Raw genomic sequence first — 20965 nt, 5'->3', positions numbered from 1 at the left:
AAAATGAGTTAGCCGGCTACGTAGACTGTTCGGTGGCAGGGTATTCTGCAGTTTAAGCCAAAGCGGCCCTTTTTTTTATTCCACAATGTTTTTTTTTTTCTTTAACTGTTCACTGCTGTTTTGTGGCTACATTCTAAAAACCTCTGTAGACACAAATGTGGGAGAAAGGCGCAGCTTGACTCATTGCATAAAAAACTACATCGTTTAAAAAACTAGAAATACATATTAATTAGTTAGCCAGCAACGTAGAATGTTGTTCCAGTGGCAGGATATTCTGCAATTTAAGCCAAAGCGGTTTTTCATTCGACAGTGTTGATTTCTTTCACTATTCACAGCGGGACAAAGCCGCAGCTTGACACATGGTATAAAAAAATCTACATCGTTTATATACAATCTATAAAAATAATTAATATTTAAGTACTCTCACTTTTGAAGACCTTTTTTTTTGTAAGCTTTTTTTGTAATGCTGTATCTCTCCACTTCGGCGCCCACACCCCCCCCCCCCCCCCCCCAAAAAAAAAAAGACGATTTGAAACCTGACACTTCCGGTTCAATTTTCCCCACCCCACCACGGCAAGGTCAAATTTCCCACCCCCTGGAAGGCCTTACCCGTCAAATTCCCCACTCCCGGGCACAGAAAAAAGTCAAATGCCCGGGGGGGGGGGGGGGATGTTGAAGTTTCGATTTGATCGGCGCATAAGTCGAGAGCATTGCAACATAATTATTTGTATAGATGATGCTTGAAGTACCTTGCATATCATCGGTCATGTGACCAGGACTCTGAATTTTTCAAGGGTTTTGTAAAACTACATTAAGCCCAATGAATGAGTGACTGTATTGGTAAGATCAGGTTGTAGATATTTCAGTAAAAACATTTCAAAGGGGCATTGTTTTTTGAAAAAAATTAATTGCAGGAGATCTTCTCATACAAACGCGTTGAATGCTCCTGTTCAACGTCTTATCAAGCTAAAGATTAAAGCAAATTCGTATATGAGGTTAAGTTTTTCATTTGTGATAGCCTGGAAACGAGCGAGGAAAGTTGACAACGAAAGACTGGGCGAAATTCTTGGAACCAAAACGAGGCTAAAATTTTCGCGCACTTTTTCGCGGCTTCAATTCGGCAGTGGTATCTCGGAGAAAACGGTTTGCAAAATTGTTTTGCCAGCTGCTTTTTTCGTTCTTTTCGCGTGAAGAATTGTGAAGAGCTTAATCGACAGTGGGCGAGGCTAGATTTGTGACCACGCTGCTACCAAGTCAAGTCAGTTGTCGAGGAAAACAAAGCTAAGTGCTACATTTTGATCTTTCCTGAACTGGGTATTTTATCGACCTTTCAATGCAAAAAGGCCGGTCGAATATAACTTAAGCTTAAACTTCCGCTTATAAAGCTTAAATTTCAATTATCACGTTACAAGCAAATCTTGTTTTATGTCCACCGCTTTTGAAAACACTCCTTTTCTCACGAGTGTTGTGTTGAATTTTTTGCTTGTAGATAGTGTGATTTTGTTAGCGAAAAATGACGACCACGAAACGTTGATAAGTACAGCACCCTATAATCCTTTAATCTAATTCGTAAGAGAGCCAACTGGCACATAATGCCATAACTCTGTCAATATTTGACAGATTTCTAAGATATTTTTGACACCAAGATAGTCTTGTGAATATCAGTACTCATAAGAAGGACTAAAACTTAACCCCCTCCCATAAGTGATATGGTTGACCAACCCCCCACCCCCATGACTTTTCAACTTCCCCCACCACCCCCCTAACGGTTGTGGGTCTTAAGACATTTCTCACATTAATGAAAATGTTTAGAACTGCAAAATAAGGTATAGTTTAGGGGTATACCTAATATTTACAAGGATTGGGGTGTTTTTGAACTTTTAAATTTTAAGCTTTAAAATGGTTTATCATACATGGACATTGAGTTTGTCAGTCCTGGATGTGGACAAAATGTTGTTTTGCCTTAGGGGTTTAAGGGATGAAAAGTAGGGGAGAAACCAGCTTGAGCCATTTGGAACAAGTCTGCATACTAGACTTTGTCCCTCACATTTTCGCGACTTTCCTTTGCCACAGCCTGGGTATTCAAGAATGTTTCTGGGAAAAAACCAACTCACCAATGTAGACATCAATCATTGTCAATTGTGACTTTATTAGTTCTTTAATTCTGATCTCAACATGCTGACATATTGTTCAGCAGCTATAGTCATAATACAGTGTTAAAATGCTCTGATACATTATTTCAAAATCCCATCCACACACTTGTCACTTAGTTTTATCACAATGCACATATCGCTTTTCAGGCTTGCACAGCAATTTTGAATCGTAAACATTTTCTCATTGTGTATAACCAATAAGAAACAATATTATGACACGTGGCAAAAATTGCAAAGTTCTTTGTAAAAAGAATACCAATTGCACTGTGTGGTTTAAAACATCTTTTCTCATTTGCAACTTTTTTAAAAAGAATTATTCTAATTTATATTTCACTTCTGATAATTACCATTACATAAATTATTTCTCCTAATAAATTAAGCTAATGGCAAAGTCGGCCTGCCGACTAATAAAATGATGCTGTTACTGACAATAAAATATTTCTGACAACTGAACGTGCACCCACAACCAATATGGTACATGCTACATGCTAAGTTTTAATATTAAAAGATTACATTCACTTCTTTTTGCTTGAGGAGCTCTGAAACTGGCTTAAAAGTACTGATAAGTAAGGGTTAATAGGGATTGTATGCCACACGCATATATATGTAACTTTGTGGCCTTCTATCTAATTCGGGTGACACTATATCTCAGATAGCCTGATTCTCAGACAGTCCAGCAACACAGTCTCTCTGTGTGTGGCGACCTGGACTGTCTGCGAATCTGGCTATATCTTATAGGACATGAGCATTTGCTGTCTGTCTTAGAGCATGGTCTCATCCACAAAGAATTTCATAGTTTTGTGCAGTTTAATTTTAAAGCTTATTTTCATTTTCTCATTCCGTCACACTAAAGAATCACCTTATCTGAGTTTTGTTTACATGCAATGTTGCTGCCATGTTAATAGCCAGGATGTTTTAAATTGCAAAGCCTTACTCTCTTTTAAGCATTTTCCTTTTGTTGCTTTGATGGCTCAATGGAGTTCAAGAAACTTGAGGCCATTCTGGCCATCCAAGATTTACTTGCAGTTGAGAGAACAGGCATATCTGTCGTAGGTTAAAATGAATCCCAGGTTAAAATGATTTCAACCTAGGTTGACTTGTATTTTCCTTTGTCCCAGATGTAAATACAAAATCCTTAAACAAAGGAAAATACAAATCAACCTAGTTTTGAAATCATTTTAACTTGGATTCATATTAACCGACAACATATCCAAGTACTTCAGGAATGAAATGGATAAAAGTACACTATTCAAAAAGCCTACAACAGTGAATGAAATTGAGCAAAATGAAACAGCCAGTATGGCTGAATGCTTAATAAGTGCTATTACACTATACAATTTCCCTGTGCTTCAAAGACCATGGCACTTTCAATAATTTCAGACAGTTTATGGAATACAAAGCATAAAAACACTGGGCTCTAATTAGCTGAGTGGGTGTGACCATGTTCTAATGATTCTAGTCAGCTGATGAAACAAACACATTTAAGGACGGTGCCTACTTTTGTTACTGCGCTTACATTCTGCGCAGCTCGAGATACTCGGGTTTCCTATGGGGCGTCTACTTATATGGGGATATTTTTGTGCAGTTTAAAACTATGCTTCAATAGAGAAAAAATTCCATACATTGCTTTGTTTTTTACGCTTTTTTGAATTATTGTTGCTTAATCATCTCTGAAAAATGCGTGGTTACCCCCAATTTTCTTTTTGGATTCCAACAGCCCTTGCTAAAATACGCTTTTCGCACATAGTCATAAACCGCGCAAAAATACTTTGGTATAAGTAAGCACTGTCCTTAATTACACCAGTCACATCCTAAATCAAAATTAAGGCTTGTGTGTACTGGTTGTTTAACTGCATTATTTACATTTTAAAATATTTTTTGTGACTTGGTAGAAATAGTAAGTTACAGTTTAACTATGGTTTTTGTGGGGGTTATGTCTCGGAGGACTTAGGTATTATCCATAAGTTTTTTTATTTCTGGGGGGCGGTTTTGGGGGCTTATCCTTGGGGGAAGGGTGTACACTCAGGTTTGGGTAGTGGGGTAGAGAGGGGGGGTGTATTCAGAATATTACAGTATTTGCAGCTAAGTGACAACATTTAATTCTTACCGAACGATAAAAGAAGCCTATTGCTCCAATCATCCCTGAACAACAGGGCCTTGCATGCTCTTTACAGCTTACAATTCCTTAGGACTCCAAGTGTCTTACATTGCAGAGATGATTATTCATTTGACAATACTGAAGATGGCATTACCACCAGTGTTTTGTTTCTGTGGCACTTGCACCTTTAAATTAATTTAACAATGTTTCCACACGACTTGTTGGAAACTTTATAATAAAATATGATGTTATGTGACAATATGTTATAATGTAATCTAAACCAAATTTTGGAGAATGGTTTATGGTCCAAAAGTATTCATGTATAAGCTACAAAAACTTTGTTAAATAAATAAAGGCTATAACTACACAGTTCATGTTTTTTGTGTATAATATGTACTACAAAATTTATAATTTAGTGACACATTTTTTTCTACCAAAGTACTTCAACTTCATCTGCAAAACAACAGTTTTTTCCTTAAAAAAAACACTACCCTCAAAATTATGTTCAGTACTAAACATTGTGGACTAGCAAGACTTTAAGGTAAAGTTACATTTTATTGTTATTTTTCTAAAATAATATTATATACTGTACTCTACATACTATATACAAGTATATTTTATTTTTTCTCTAGTTAACACCACTTTTTCTAAACATCTTGTAGATAAAGAAAGCTTGCACAGGTAAACTCACTTTCAAAAGAAAGTACAGCACAGTTGTGATAGTATAACACTTGCTGTGAGGTAGTTTAGTTTTCCTAAATCAGTAGATGTCAACATTTAAGAATTGCTGCATGTATGGAGCTAAACAATGTATTGTATACCTGCTAGAAAAGATATGTCCCAGAAGACGAAAATGATGTATGAGACATTGCCTCGACAAAGATGCAGACAGAGTCTGTTTGGGTCAGGGCAGGAAATGACAGGGCAGAAATTTGTGTATGAAAAAGAAAACAGTCATGGAATTGGTTGGCTCATAGAATTGACTGGTACTCTGCTGTTGTTTTCAGCCCACCTTAAGCTTGTTAAAATATAATTTATATTAATCCTTTAGAGTAATTTGCTGTACAAACAGTCAGATCTGATCTGATCCTAACCATAACTATTTTAAAGCATACTGACTGCTTTAATTATGTAATTTAAAAATAGCACAAGTGTCACAGATAATCATGTCCATCAAGCATGAATGGCTGATTGCCTGACCAAGTCCACTGGCCCCTGAAATCTAACAACACCTTCTTCACACTTCTGTCTCAACGTCACGTCGGTATGAAGCCTCACGTGATCCTGCAAATGCTCAGCAATGCAGAATTCCTTTTCGCAAACAAAACACTTGTAAGGCCTCTTACCATTGTGGATATTCATGTGATCTGTGAATTCTGCTTGCGTGAAGAATTTCATGGAACAGATTTTGCAGTCAAACAGCATGATGCTCTGTTCCCTTGTGTGCTCCTCCATGTGGATCTTGTAACTCTCTGCCTTTGTGAATGTCTTGAAACAGTAGTTGCAACGATGACCGGCCCGGTTTGTTTTCACTGGTTGGACTGGTGAGACAAAATAAACAATTAAAGATTAAGTTAAGGGAAAATATTAAAGTTCACACTTACAGAAGGTGAAATTTAGCTACATCTGTCTTTTCAGCAGGGCTGGTATTAAAGTGCTACTACAACGAAAATTTTTTGTTTTTCTTTTCGGCTTTTTTCAAAGTCAATTCAGTCAATATGTCCATAATAATACAATGCATTTGTATTTAGAACGATGGAAGCGAGATAACTCAGCCAAAAAATGCTAAAAATCTGTTCACCATTACTTCATGGTTCGCATTAGAGAAGCCTGCGATAAGTTATAAGCGGTCTTCACGCTACATTTGGCTTATGACGTCATATGCGCATCAGTTCACGAAGTTTGACAGCGCAAGTTAATCAATCAAGTAGTGAAATTAAGATGTTGTTATTGTCTTCTTCCAGTTCTTCTGGAAGGGAAACAAGAAAATTAGCATGTTGGTTTTGAGCTTCACATCCCAGGAATTTCAGCTAGACCCAACCTTTTACTTCACTCCCGGCCATTTGCGAATGGTGTAATGGCGGACAGCAAAAACCAAAACTTCTGTACATGTATGTTTAAATAATCAGACTTCCCGTGTGAATTTTGAGATATAAATTGGCATGGTACCTATTTAGTATGTCTATTTTCGAAATCTGAAGAGAAAAGGACATGTAAAATTTTTGTTATAGTAGCACTTTGAGTTTTCAGCTACATGTTGCATTAAGTTCACACCTGTAACAATCTGGTTGCTTTGTGACTAAAATGAACCTACAACAGTTAAGATCACCCAAAACACCAAGGTTCTTTCATGGCAATTCAGCCATAACAAGTATTACAGGTTATGGCCCTTGTTGAAATTTCAGTTCAGCATAACCTAGTCACTGACTGTTTAAGGCAAACTCACAATCTGATAGGATACCCAATCTTTGTTCAATCATATGTAGATATTGATCAGCTGTCTTACCATTATGCATAGCTCTATGCTGCCTTAATGCACTGATGTGTAGGAAATTCTTGCCACAGTGCCCACAGGGCATGTTGCCCATCTTGTGCCCCAGCTTGTGCTTGCGAAGTGCATCAGCTCTACGGAACTCCATATTGCACTCTTCGCACTTAAACTGGTTTGCACCAGTGTGAAGGTTGATGTGTTTCTTTAGGTCACTGGATTGCTTGAAGGCCTTTTGACAAATGTGGCACTTGAATGGTCGTTCACCTAGGAGTTGCAAAAAAAACATAACTCATAAGGGAAAATAATTATTGTTGCATTGTCTTTCAGTCCAGTGACAGACATACTCAGAAAACAGAAATCTGATTCCTCCCAACAGCAGTTTCACCTATGATGTTCTGATTACTAGTTTCGCCGGATGCTCTACCATTGACCTGTAGGAGACTCGTGGGAGCTTGGCCATTAAACAAGGTTTGTGTGATAAGCATCCTGCATACTGCTAGAATGTGGATGAGTTGAATATTTGAAAGAAATGTGATGTGATGTTACTGGTATCATCAAGAATTATTGAAATGGGGGAAATTAGTAAAAAAAAACACATGATATGTAAGAGTATAAAGATGGCACAAGGCCGCCATCAAGCTTTGAAGAAGCCAGCTCGACAAGGAGAGTAAAATAAAATAAATAAAATAAAATAAATAAGTAAATAAAATAAATAAATAAATAAATGGGAATTTCAGTGGAATCCACGGGGTGGCTCTTCTCTCCACTGTTTCCAGGTTGAATTGGAATTTGGAAATGTTGGTTTTTGTGGAGGGAGAAAAACCGGAGTACCCGGAGAAAAACCCTCGGAGCAGGGACGAGAACCAACAACAAACTCAACCCACATATGACGCCAAGTCCGGGAATCGAACCCGGGCCACATTGGTGGGACGCGAGTGCTCTCACCACTGCGCCATCCCTGCTCAGCCATTGACAAAAGAAAGTCGCCCATTCTTGTTGTCTTTTAGTCATTGTTAACCCTTAAAGCCCCAATATGAAAATGCATTTTCCCAAATATGATTTCTTATCCCCAATTACTTAGGCTGAGAATTATCTCAAGGGAAAACACCAATAAGGAGTTATGTGGGAGTTCTTCACGGGTTCTCTGGGGAAATAAAAACTTATTACCGGTACTTAACAAACTACTAACTGCTAACGCACCTGTGTGAATACGGGTGTGATCACGTAGGTGGCTGCGTGTCCGAAACATCTTGCCACACACCTCACAACGAAATTTGAAGCGCTTGTTACCCATGTGGATAACAGAATGCTGTTTGAGGAGACTGGATCGAGAGAATGTCTTGTTACAAACTTCACAGTGGTGGATTGAACTCTCTGGGGAACCTTTTTGCTCTAGAAAAACAAACAAAATTCAACCAAACATTTTCAGGTGTGCCTAACAATGGTAAAAGCATAAAATGACAAACAATGTACATTGCATCCAGATCTAGCCTTAAATCTAAGAAGCAGAATATACAAAGTTATTCATATCATAGACTGGAGCATAAACAAAATTAACTAATCCTATGATGGCTTAATCTAAATAATCAACTAAACTTGTTCTCAACTGTTGTGTTGTTTCTTGCGTGATAAAACTGGTCATCCAAAGGACACCCACTATAATTATGCCCTTCTGGCTAACACATAACATCACATAAAATACATGTACGTATCACCGAGACTGACAGCACTGTACTCTTACCTAACGAATCAGAAGGTGACGACTGCTGCCTCTCATCACTATAAATCTGTCCGCTGTTTGACGCATCTCCAGACTCGACTGATGCTTCAGAAGTTTCTGATTCCTCTCCAACTGATGCTGGTGACTTCACATCTCTTTCTGCATCCTTTTGTTTGATTTGCTCTCGAGCTAAAAACTTCAACATATCCACAGACGTCACTTGTGACCTGTCAAGAAGGCCTGTTGGTTGCTGGGTATTAGCTTGAGAGAACACATTAAATTGCTTGTTCTCGGTTGGATGGTTTGAAGAAACCTGCATGGCTTGCTCCCTAATTTTTAACTTCTCGTAAGTCTTTTTTGCTTCCTTTAGAGCCCACGAGTATTTTCCAACCAGCTCATCAAGTTCTCTATTCCAAGAATGCAGTGCTATAGAGCTATCGGAATTAAGTGGCACATAAGGAATTCTCTCTTGTGGAATGCCAGACAAATACTCCTTGTCTACAGGGCTGTGATTCCACGGCAGCTCTTGGTTTTGATGATCTGTGGGAGGTTTACTTTCCAATCTCATGGTTGCAGGCTCAGACGGTGGCAATACATTAGGTTCAGGATCGGAAGTGTCTTGGGCCTTAAGCGAGTGCTTTTGCTTGTTCGTATCATGAGCAGGCTTCTGTACACTGGAATGGAACTGTATGACCGACACACGATGGCAAGGAACACTGTTGTTACTCTGGGAAGGCTTCTGCATCACAGCATTTCCCTGTTGAGTATTTTCCCCTCTGGAAATGTGTTCTAAGAAATTGCTACTCCGTCTTTGACTTGTGGAAGCAGCCCTCACTGCAAAATGTTGATCAAACTGTTGATGGGTGTTTGCTATATAATGGGCACCATTGGCTTCCTGATCCATTGTTGTCTGTTTTTGCTGCTCAAACATTTGTACAGAGAAATTCCTGCCTGGACTTGGTGACCTCCTCACAGGTGACACGCCACCATTCACATTCATTTCTGCCGCTGGAGAAGAGTTCCCCCTATCCATACGATAACCATTTTGAAATGGCAACTTCAGATACTCAACACCTTGGGGGCTTAGTTGTGGACTATAGGAAAACCTTACTGTGTTTTCTTCTGCCATTCGAGTATCATGGAAACCATTTCTTTTATCGGTTGCCCTTGGAGGTGTGGCACTCCTCTTTTCCATGTGACCGGCACTTGGTAGATAGATGCTTGCTCCCTGATAAGCTAGTAATGGCATAACAGTGGCAGTTGCCTGTGATCTCACAGCTACACCTTGGGCTGCTGGTGATGACTGCTTTGGTGGAGAATGCACTTCGTCCCCTGACTCTGACATTGTTTCAAATCCACTGCTACTGGTTTTCCCGGGTGAAGTCATGTGTTGCGGGATCTTATGAAGCTCAAGTAACTGATTAGCAACATCCAATTTAAGGTTCTTTTCATGTAATTCACTATCACGCTCAGAAGTGTCTTTAGGAGCAGAACCAGGCATTTCAGTTGAAGCCCTGCGGTGGACTGGAGGCATGCTATCTTGTGTTGTTGACTGGGCATCTGATTGATCAGGGAAGATGGAAGGATGGAACTCCTTATGACGCTCAAATGCTTCCTCAGATGTGAACAGTGCACTGCAAGCCACACATTTGAAAAACTTGTGAACAGAATTGATGTGACCACGGCAATGATGTGAGCGGGTGAAGGCAGAGGGGCAAATGGGACACTTGTATGGTTTATCCAAGGTGTGCGTGCGTCGATGTTTCTTGAGGTCACTGGACTGCTTAAATCCCTTGTGGCAAATGTCACAAATATATGGACGCTCTCCTGAAAAATAAAATGAGTTAGAATTAACAAGGAACAGCATGGACACTAGAGTGATTGATAAACTCTCTTGCTATGAATCAGTAATAATAATTGAAACCAATGGAAACCAATAACAGAAATCATAGTCCCCAAAACGTAATTCTGAGGTACATTCATTTATTTATGAACTGAATCTTACTACTAATAAAATTGTGGACATTCAAAATTGTAAGGTGTGGTGACCATTCAACACTATTAAGCAATAACTCCTTGAATTGCTGTTGATCCATTTGAAATATGGTTAAAAGACGTTTCAGTTTGGTCCAAGCTGGGAGAAATGGTCACTTTCTGATGCACCAAAATTTATAGTTTTTTCCCTCCATCTCCTTCCCCTTGACTACCTTTGCATCTTTGTGTGGGTGGGGTTAGGATTTTGTTGTAACTTAATTACTATTACTATTATTATTATTATTATTATTATTATTATTATTATTATTATTATTATTATTGCTAGTTATTATTTAGATACATATTAGTCTTATTTCCACTGAGCCTAGGGCTTCAATGTGACGTGTGCCTAGTTGGGCGTGGGCAGGCGGGGCAGGGTATTGGGTGTTCTACCATCTCGGGGTTCGGGGTTGGGTTGCGGTTTCGGCCCACAGCTTCTTGGGTACCCAACCTCCACTTGCAACTTTGGGGTTAATGAGAGGCACGACATCTGAACCAAACCTAACATTAGGAAAGTGTCACTGACTCACCAGTGTGAACCCTAACATGGTCCTTCAAATGTGACGATACCCTGAACTGTTTCCCGCAGGTGCTGCACTTGTAAGGCTTCTCTCCAGAGTGCAAGCGTAAGTGGATGTTCCTGCTACTGGGATGGCTAAACAGCTTGCCACAGACATGACACTTGTAGTATTTCTGATCACCATGAACATCCTTACAGTGTTGACGCAGCATTGCCAACCCTACATACTGTGAGTTGCAACGTTCGCACTTGTACATCCGAAGGCGCTTGGAAAATGAATTATTGGTCCCTTGGACAAAGTTATCCGTCCCAGAAATGTCACTGGATTGCAAATCTAGGATGATAAATGAACCCAGAATGGTAAGTTCTAATTGTTCAAAATAGCATCACATGAAATCTAGTTAAACAGACTTTCATCTAGCTAGAGTCCCAGACACATGTGTAATGATATTCATGAGTATTATCCCATCTTACCCTGTTCTTGTTCTTTTGCATCCCTACACTTAATGGGAGGTCAGAAAGATTTTTGCTCTGCTGTCTTAAAAAGTATGGCAGCTAATTTTGGTTGTACTGTCATGTGTGAGAAATTTTTAGGGGCTAAAGAATGTATTGTCTCCTCATTCAAGTGCGTAAACTGCCAAAAACTACCTTTTAAAAGGAAAATTTGAAAGAGAGTGGACTTCACAATATTTTTGTCAGCTTGCTTAACTCACTCTATTTGCCCCTGTAGTCTCTGAGGATATTTTAAAAGAGACAAAGAATCCATCTTAATTAAATACCTTGTTCAACTATATTTTGAGGACTGGCAACCTCTGAATCACTTTTGTTGCCGTCTGAAATATTGGTATCCTTGGTTAAGGCTGCTGAGCTATCATCGTTGGCAGGGATTTTATTTTCTGTGTTATTCGCATCCTCACTGATTCTTGGCATTATTTTAGTGCTTTTCACTGGTACACCATTGGCATCATTAAAATGGGATTCTTTGGACTCCATCTGTGCATGAGCCCGCTTTGCACCTAATTTCCTATTAAAAGAGAGCTTTGTTTTCAGTAATTACTAATAACATGTGGCTTACCACCTTAACAAGAGTTGGATAAAGTTGCATTTTGCTCGACGTTACTCAAAGAAAGCCTTTGAAATTATTTTGAATTCTAACAAGATTTCAAGCTAAGCAACAAAGCCAAGAAAGTGATAATTGTATATGCTAATAGAAGGTAAACTAATAGTTACTTAGCCAGTTCAAATAGATACCATTTTTTTGAATTAAAACATTTAAATTTTGCTACATGTGATAATTTGCTAACTCGCAAAGTAAAATTTTGGAACAGTTATGATTTGAAGAAAGCCCCCCCCCCCTTCCTTCTTGTAAGCCCCCCTTTCTGATATATGAAAATAAATAAGCTCCCAGGGGGGTCAAGTTACTACAGCATTTACAGTATGCTTGGACATACACACAATACATACCTTTGTAGCAATTCTTGGAAAGTCTCACCAGCTTTTGATTTACCTCTCATCTTTGGGTTTCATTCACTGCATTCTGGTCATTGCAAATAAAAAAAGAAAAAGGGAAATTAAAGAAATATAAAATAACATACAGTGTATTGCACAGTAAAAGGTTATATCACAGTGCGTGAGAAACATCCTAAGAATCTATTTGAATGTCATTTTGTCTTTTCTAGACAAAACCGAGAGAGAGGTTAAAAATAGGCAAGTTAGCTTGAGAAGGTAGTTTGTAACCTTTTTTATCTTTACATAATTATTCTGGTTACCAAACATAAAATTAATATTGAGCAAATTTGTCCCATGACTGTCAAAAAAATTTAGCTCATCAAAAAGTTAAATGCGTCTATTGTTATAAAGGGAATTTGGCGGCTGGTCTGTTTCCTTAATGCACCATTGGTTTTCAAACGGCGCAGACTTGACTTTTTGCCCCGTTCGTTCTCAAAAATGAAGCACAAACCTGCAAAAACTCCAGGGACGAGAGTCCTAAAGTCAAAACAAGTCTGCATGTACTTAATTAGTGAGATTCTTCGTAAAAAATTGCCAAAAGAGCAATAGACACCCTGTTTGCATAAAACCCATCAATTATGCCAACCAACATGCAAAAACTGAACAGTCACCTTAAAATGTCCTTTTAAAGAAGTACATTCAAGCATTAAGAAAATAACATTGTGATCCTGGAACTAACGTGATAGTGTCCACATAGAGAATCAAACGTGGTGTTAAACACGTTTCACCTATGTAGGAGTGTCTCCTATTGGTATGATAGCATACGTCATGGATTTTGTTATTGATAGCAACACTGGTACTGTGGTATGTAGTGCACAAATTTGATGTTTTGCTCCCTGACAAGACTAGCAACAGCCAGGGGTAATTGCAGAGTAGAGAGTTTGTTAAAAATGGTTTTGGAATATTGTTCTCCCATTAAAGACTATTACTGGACACATAATTAAACAAATCAATGTACAGTTTGATCACAGAAGTTACATGATTGTAGTAGTGTACAATTTGCTCCAGCCTTGTAATCTTAAACTGTAGATAACAAAAATGGAAAATTTCAAGAACTATGAAAATCACAGAAATTATTCATGTACACATCCACAAATATAGAGTTGATCGATAAAGCGAAACTAACGCGGTTTGATCTAATTATTAATTAAACTGTTAATTTACAAACCACTATTTTCTAGAAGAATCTACAATAGAAGATGAGGGTAAAGCGGTCTGTTTTCCAACCTTTTGGAGCAAATTCTACAAGTCCGTGTTTCAATGGATCGGTTTCAACTAACAGAAGACTAGCCTCCCTCGTTCCGTTCAACGAATCGACGTAATATTTTATCAGATAAAGAGCTTTTTCACGTCTATAACTTATCCGTTTTGTGTGTTCCAGAACCGGACATGGGGTCATATTTATTACGTAAATGGGTTAGTATGCATTCCATACAATTTCCGCTTAATGCTCAAAACAAAACAAAAAATCTGCCAGAGCCTGAGAAAAAAACGTTTCAACCGAGGATAAAAATTAAAAACTTAATCAGTTGGCACCATTATAAAATAGACTTGTACGTAAAAGAACATGTCACATCATGGTCTCAAGAACGTTGAGGGCTACCTAATAATTCTGTTATTAAGGTTTTTCCCCAACCCACCTAAAAAATCGAAATCATTTCCTTCACTTTACGACGATAATAAAAATTGTTTTGAAAACTGTTTTACTTCCGAAATCTTGACTACGCGTGAATGCCGCAGAGCAATAAATCGAGTACACGTGCGCAACAAAATCCACTTCGGTCAGGCATTTGACCACATCACTATAAATCGACTTTCGCTGTTTGTCTTCTTCTAACATAAAAAAAAAAGGAGAGATAATTCCCCCGAAAGGATGTCTAGTTCGACAAATGACGCATCTGTTTTTATTCTATTTCAAACATTTCGAAGGAGATCATAGAAAATTACGTATTCTGCACGTGCAGACGGCCACTTTCGTTCTGCCCTTTTGCAGTTAAATTATTGAAAGAATGTGTTCGGTTATTTGGAATACACGAATGTTAAAAAGATTATTGGTTGCAGGGAATGTAATCCTGCTAAGACATTTTGTTCCACCCTGAAAATCTAGACGGAAAATCAATACCGGCATGACAAGTATGGCGGACAGGGGTTAAGCGTACCAATAAACGTGAACCACGGCATGTCCTTAATAGAAAACGGGTCCCGCTCGTGAAAATGGTGTAAGACATGGCCGTGAAGAAAAGTCCGTGAACTAAGCAGCTGATTAAGTCAATAATGTGATTTCATGGTTGGAAAACAATCCAAAAACTGGCTCGCGTTTAACGTGGCATGTGACCAAACATGGTGGTCGTTCACGTTTTGATCAAGATTCACGTAAGCTTATTTCGGTAAAATTTCAGTCGTATTGAAGTATTAGGGAACTTACAAAGACACACATCAAAAGAAATAAGACTTATCCTTTCGCCAATGCCATTAAGTATCCCTCCAAACAAACGGACCCGTTGAAGATTGTCCCTGAACACGAAGGGAAGTTTACAAGGAAATCAACCACGCCATCTTGACATCGAATTTCACGTATACCGCTCACTGTAATCGCTCGAACAAAAATATCCTTACCTTTCAAAAGCACTGCCAGAAAGTCTCGCTAAAGCATCGATACAGCGGCAAATTTCCACGCTGAAAAACTTGGCGAACAAGGAACACGATTAAAAGCGGAATATTATTTTTCACGTATGACTAATACGGTGCCGGTTGGGGAACCACTTCAGCCCAAACGTGTGCGGTTCTATAGCAGCTGCAGCATGAAACGTGTTTATTTTTGATCGACGTGTTCAGATGAGTCACGTGGTCAGTCAAAGCTATAAATATCCAACTAGGTAATAACTACCGGTCGGTATTAAATAAATCTAATATCACTTTCAAAAGTGCAAAACAACAACGCACCTCGATATAGAGGAAATCAGTAAAAAGGAAAGAATTAGATATTTATTTCGTGAAATTACAGGCCTCATTACACCGGCTGATATATTTAGCTCGGTTTCCTTAGTGTGTGAAAAGTATATGATCCTCATGACGTCGAAAAATTTCTCGGGAATTTTTTGCCAAGCCTCAAATCGCCACTCTGTAGACCAACACTTAAAGATTTTTTTTAAAATATAAATAGTAAGTACTTGTTCCTGTGTTGGGAATATTTAGTATTATCAACACAGTTGATAAGCTAAAATTCGGCCAAATTTCCTTAGTTTGTATCTGTTGACGCAGCACTACAGTTTTTTTAGAAACGAAACCCCTCTAACATCCATTTGTTCCTGTGTTAGCCTGTTGTTTTAAACATTTTTCGGGAGATGAAAGAAACACAACCGGGGCTTGAAAAAATAACCTTGAAACTCAAGGCTGTTGCTTGACAGCATCTGTGGAAGCCCACGCAAGAGTTTCAATTTCTAAACGGAAAAACTAGCATCATTTTGACTTCCGTTGTCGTAAAAGTTGGACCACCGAAGTGGTAAAAAGAAATATATTTATTTCCCGATGTATGTGCAAATTGGATGATGGGTTTAAGAAGAAACGGATTGTAGGTGATTTAATTTACAACAAATATGGCTCGAAAAAATAAGTTGTCAACGAAAGTCAGCTTGGCAAGAGTCTGGCAAGTCAACAGGAAAAAGGAAAGAAAACAAGACCAACACTAGCAATCGGATAATACAAAAAGTGTCATTAATATTCACGGATAGTTTTCTAAAGGTATTTGTGGACCTCCAAGGTTTGCGGTTTCCGTAGTGCGTCAGAAGTATTGCTGTTTATCTAACGACCAAACTTCATTCAGAACAGCCGTAGGAACGAGGTTGTTGTCCACATACTTTGGCGAGATAAAATGTACCCGAGACAAGACGTATCACACGACTTTCAATCTCCCAGATAAACAACGATCAACAATTTATCCAATTCTCTTTTGGTCTAGCCGTTTTGGGAAATGGCTTGTTTACGAGACAACACGAGACATCTTGTTTACATTTGCAAAGCTGACGTATGTCACGTGATATAAAAAGGATGTCATAAGATATTTTTCAGTTTTAACTCACGCGACATTCACCTCTGACAAGCTGGCATGCATAACATATTTTTCAGTTTTAACTCACGCGACATTCACCTCTGACAAGCTGGCATGCACGCGCAGACAGTGAAGCGAGTCAGTCAGGAGCTTATGAGTCAGTATATAACCGGGGAGTGGGGGGGGGGGGGGTGTACTTCTCGGAATGTTTGGTAAGGATGCGCGGCTCGGTTCTTCAAACTCTGCTCCGATTTCAGACCAAAATATATAAGTTTCCGGTACCCATCCTACGTGAAGATATGGCTGATTCACTTCGAACGAATCTTCCTTGCTGTCTGTCATTATTCCTTATTTTCGCCAAATCAGTTTCTAGAATCCATCTGAAGCAGACAATTAATAATTGTACAGATTAAAGGCCTCGTGGGCTAAGCATGATCAGGGGATATTCGATTCCGCAAGATTGAGCAGGATAATTGTTTTTATTATTCAACACATTGGTAACAAAGCACAGTTTCATTGCAGAAAAGCTGTAGACGATGTTTATTTTGCCATTTTTATCTGTGACACACGAAATTACGTATATCGCAGGATATCTGTTGACTACGGAAGACGAATATTCAGTGCACCATGACCATATTTGGGCAGTGTTACAATGTGTTGAACACTTTTAACATTCCACACCCGTTTCTGTAAAATTGATACCCATTTCAGGCAGACTTTCAGACAAAAACGGCTCAAGCCCCTCTTCCCCCCCCCCCACTTCCCTTCTCAACCCCCTCTTCCCCCCCCCCCCTCACTTCCCTTTGGCGCCTCACATAGTGTATGGAGTATCGCTCCCGGCTATAGAGTGCTATGGACCGTAAAACCCTAAGTTATTTGTTTACTTACGAGCTGAGGGAAGCTGCTAGATCTTTGCCAAAGTTTACCAAATTGGGAGCTTGTGTCTCAGGGTTTGTATCACTACAGAGGTAGAATTAAAGGCTATATAATTAAACCTTCCCTCCCTACTGACAAGCCTCTTATATAAAACTCACAGGCGCTAAATTCCTCTGGACGATAAGCTCTCCGGCTCGAATATAAAAGCCCGTGAACTTAAAGGGGTTGTTTGTTTCGAACCGTTTGCTTTGTGTTTCAAGCCCACTTCGATTTTACAAAGCAAAATATCCCCCAAAATACAACCCCCCCCCCCCCCCTCCGAAAAAATTAAAAAGCTCCTAAAAGTTATTTGAACGAAATGTAAACCCAGGGCTTAGATTCGGAATGTTAGGAAATATCGCTATTACGTAATCACCCTTATTACGGACACGTACAAAGGTTCAAAGTCTCGGCGAAATTTTTATTGCCACTCTTTTGTCAAAGTTTAGTAAATTCGAAGCTTGCCTCTTTTTGTCTCACTATATCGGTCGAATATAACAATTAAAACTACAAAGTTATAGTTCAACGGACAGGGTGCAGGCCGGATTTACTACATGCCAATATTTCGACTGATAGAACTTGCTAGTCTTCTACGGGCCAGCAGGTGTGACAAAAATATAACGTCTAATAACACAAGATTTTGATTACCATCTTAGGATAAACTTAACGATAAGAAAATACGACGTTTCCACGACTCCATGTCGAAGGTATCAGGACAATTTTACAAAGTAAAATATAATTTCGGTGTGGAAGTGCAAATATGTTCAGTTTGGTACGAATGGAGCTTTTAAAAAGTGTTTAATTTTCTGAATTTTGAACTCTTATTTTTAATAAGAAGTATTTCAAAAATGAGACACTTAAGTTTTCCTGGGTATTTTTTTAAGATCAAAGTTTGCTCATGCCAGGATGTCAGTAAAATATAAACTCCCAGCTGTACAAATTTAAATTGATAAAGATATTCAGGATATTGATATTATAAATGGTTAAGGCCATGGTGCTTTACACATATGCGACATCAAGCTACAGATGTTCTATGAATAGGATAATATGGTATTGTAGTCAAAACAAACAGACAACTCAACAAGACAATATAATTATACGGATTCATTACGTCAGCTGAAGTGTTTATTTTAAAAACGTACTTCCTTTTTGGATGAGGTGTGCTTCTCTTGCACAGCATGGGGGAGTGTTTTTAGTAAGCAATACAGTAAACAGCCGCATAAGAAAACAAGCGGATTAAGGTTACCGTATACCTTTAGAGGTAGCCCGTCCGATACCTAAACCCCTATATCAAATTAAATCTTACAGAGCTGGCTATCAAACTATACCAAGAATTTTGAAATAAAATGAATTGTCGAATTTTTAGCCGTGTTTTCTCGAATCATTTTTTTCACATGAAGGGGACAATTTAAAGAGCTAAAACGCAAAGGGAATTTGTTCGTTTGCCTTCAAATTTGGACACTAGCTAGTTAAACATATAAACAACAAAAAGGCGTCTGCAAATTTCTTATTTTGAAATATTTTTTCTCCGGGAGCGACTTTGTTCAATCACTCCACATTTTTTTAATCCTATTTCGAAATTGTTCTGTAACTTTTCACTGCAATTGAATTTGGGAAAACGCAGACACGCTTTTTTTAGCGTTTTGGGAGCAAATTAAATTAGCGAAAAACAAAATTTGCTTTGACTTGTAGCTTTCAAAAGGAGATTCGGACGGTTGCATTTAGAGGCCGTGAAAAATTCGACAAATCATTTTATTTCAAAATTCTTGGTATAGTTTGATAGCCAGCTCTATAAGCTTTAATTTGGTATAGGGTTTTACTTTTAGGCATCTACAGTTTAAACCAGACGCGCTACATCGCTTGGACGCAAGACACCTCTAAAGGTATACGGTAACCTTAAGTACCTCCAGGCTGAAATTCGTCATTTAAGGCACCTGTTATATTAGAACCTAACAATAAATATATGAAGACTTATTCAGGCTGACCTTGGAAAAAGTAGGTTCTTACATGTGGGTGTTTACTGTACTTCTTATTTCAGAGGTATGAGTTTAATGTCTGTGTGGAGTTTCATGGCGCGTGATTGAAATGACAAGTACTTGCAACACATAGTTAGCCTGACTTTGATCGTTGGTAGTTCAGTTGCCTGTGTTCGGTGAATCTAGGCCTCTATTTAAAAGCATTTCCTCGTCAACTATAAGCCCCCAACCTCACTCAGACCCTAAATTCCTCACGATAATAAGTTGTATACAAATTTAAACTGATAAAGACACTAGTATTATAAGTGGTTGATAAATGAATGATGGTGCTCTCCCGAATATAAAAGCCCATGATTTTTTTGGGGAGTAAAGACATTTACACTCACCGAGCTATCGGTCCGAATTGTTTTTCCGCGCGGTGAAAATCCATCTGCCGTGATTCATTAAATCTGTAGTACCGCCACAGATTATAATTATCTTTGTACTGATGTTTTTACCGTGTATAAACAAAGTTTACAATGCAATACAATACAATACAGATTTTTATAAAGCGGGCCAAATTTCGTCCGCCCACTCATCTTTGTTAAATTGGGCTAAATGGGCCAGACTAATGGCTACTATAAATAGTCTAACAAGTTGTGTCGGGCTGTTAGTTTCAACAATTTTGCAACCCAAAATTTCCTCCAAAAAAATAACCTCTCGATCCCCCAGAAAAGCTCCTAAAAGTCCTTTGAACGAATTTAAACTAAAACTGTCGGAATTTTACAATACCTTGAGTACAGTGAATTATCCTTATTACGTAATCCAGGTTATTACGTATATGTGATTATATAACCTACACGCAACCTATATATATTTTTTCATCATTACGAAGATGGGCAAATTAAACGTTGGCTAAATTTCTATCCTGCCAGTAACACTGTTTGTACCAACCATAGAGGCTAATAAGGCATCATCAAGACTTGATTGAAAATATATCCACGCTTATGTACTTTCAATGGTTTTAACGACACTAGAAGTCGTCGGCATTCCCAAACTGGCTGGCTAATAGACCTATAGACCATATCATACAAGTCCGTGCGTTTGGTGCTATCGATATGTATACAGCTATTTCAATTAAGGTTGTCGGATCAAAGCTTGAAGACATTTTCAAAGAGGCTGCCACCTCATCCACTTGATATCCTAACATTTCTTTCATCCAAATGGCTCGCCATCGTATATCTTCACTGGACGGTCGAGGCATAGCTGATTTTGACGAACTTATTCATAAAAAAAATCCACAGAATCTCGAGGTCTTGTCTTACAGCATTATACTTTGATCCGACAACGTTAATTGAAAAAGCTGCATCTTGTTCGTAACTTGCTAACGGGGTTATTCGTGTGTCAGTTTTCAAATCTTTTAGTACCTCAATCCTTTACGGCCTTGGTAAAACAAACTGCGTCACCTCTGATGGAGCAAACCCGGCCGATCGCTAATTCTCGCTGGATCGGAAAAGAAATC

At 38.6% G+C, this 20965-nt stretch overlaps 1 protein-coding gene and 1 long non-coding RNA gene across 5 annotated transcripts in view; one reads left to right on the top strand and one right to left on the bottom strand.

The window, feature by feature from the left end:
• The first annotated feature begins 2109 nt into the window (after positions 1–2109).
• The window catches only part of LOC146452553 (uncharacterized), a 172781-nt gene continuing 153925 nt past the window's right edge, over positions 2110–20965 (top strand). The window contains exons 1-2 of the long non-coding RNA XR_014859686.1: positions 2110–3202; positions 3369–4104. This is a non-coding gene — a long non-coding RNA (uncharacterized LOC146452553). The remainder of the gene's footprint in view (positions 3203–3368; positions 4105–20965) is intronic.
• Positions 4237–20965, bottom strand: part of LOC146452570 (uncharacterized) — a 22700-nt gene continuing 5971 nt past the window's right edge. The window contains exons 1-8 of one of the 4 annotated variants that reach the window (XM_085097527.1): positions 15142–15330; positions 12481–12553; positions 11796–12040; positions 11027–11350; positions 8484–10289; positions 7943–8134; positions 6758–7006; positions 4237–5792 (exon numbers count right to left, since the gene is read on the bottom strand). In XM_085097527.1, the coding sequence (XP_084953653.1) occupies positions 5425–5792; positions 6758–7006; positions 7943–8134; positions 8484–10289; positions 11027–11350; positions 11796–12040; positions 12481–12530 (3234 nt within the window). In that variant the 5' untranslated portion in view covers positions 12531–12553; positions 15142–15330 and the 3' untranslated portion in view covers positions 4237–5424. Of the gene's footprint in view, positions 5793–6757; positions 7007–7942; positions 8135–8483; positions 10290–11026; positions 11351–11795; positions 12041–12480; positions 12554–13136; positions 13248–13752; positions 13896–15141; positions 15331–20965 lie in introns of those variants that run through there. The other 3 variants (XM_085097528.1, XM_085097529.1, XM_085097531.1) reach the window with 3 other exon arrangements.

The sequence above is a fragment of the Pavona decussata genome, unplaced genomic scaffold (genome assembly GCF_977016875.1).
Source record: "Pavona decussata unplaced genomic scaffold, jaPavDecu1.1 SCAFFOLD_366, whole genome shotgun sequence".
NCBI classification, from domain to species: domain Eukaryota; kingdom Metazoa; phylum Cnidaria; class Anthozoa; order Scleractinia; family Agariciidae; genus Pavona; species Pavona decussata.
The sequence above is the reverse complement of the archived record's forward strand: the minus strand, read 5'-3'. Positions and strand labels throughout refer to the sequence as shown.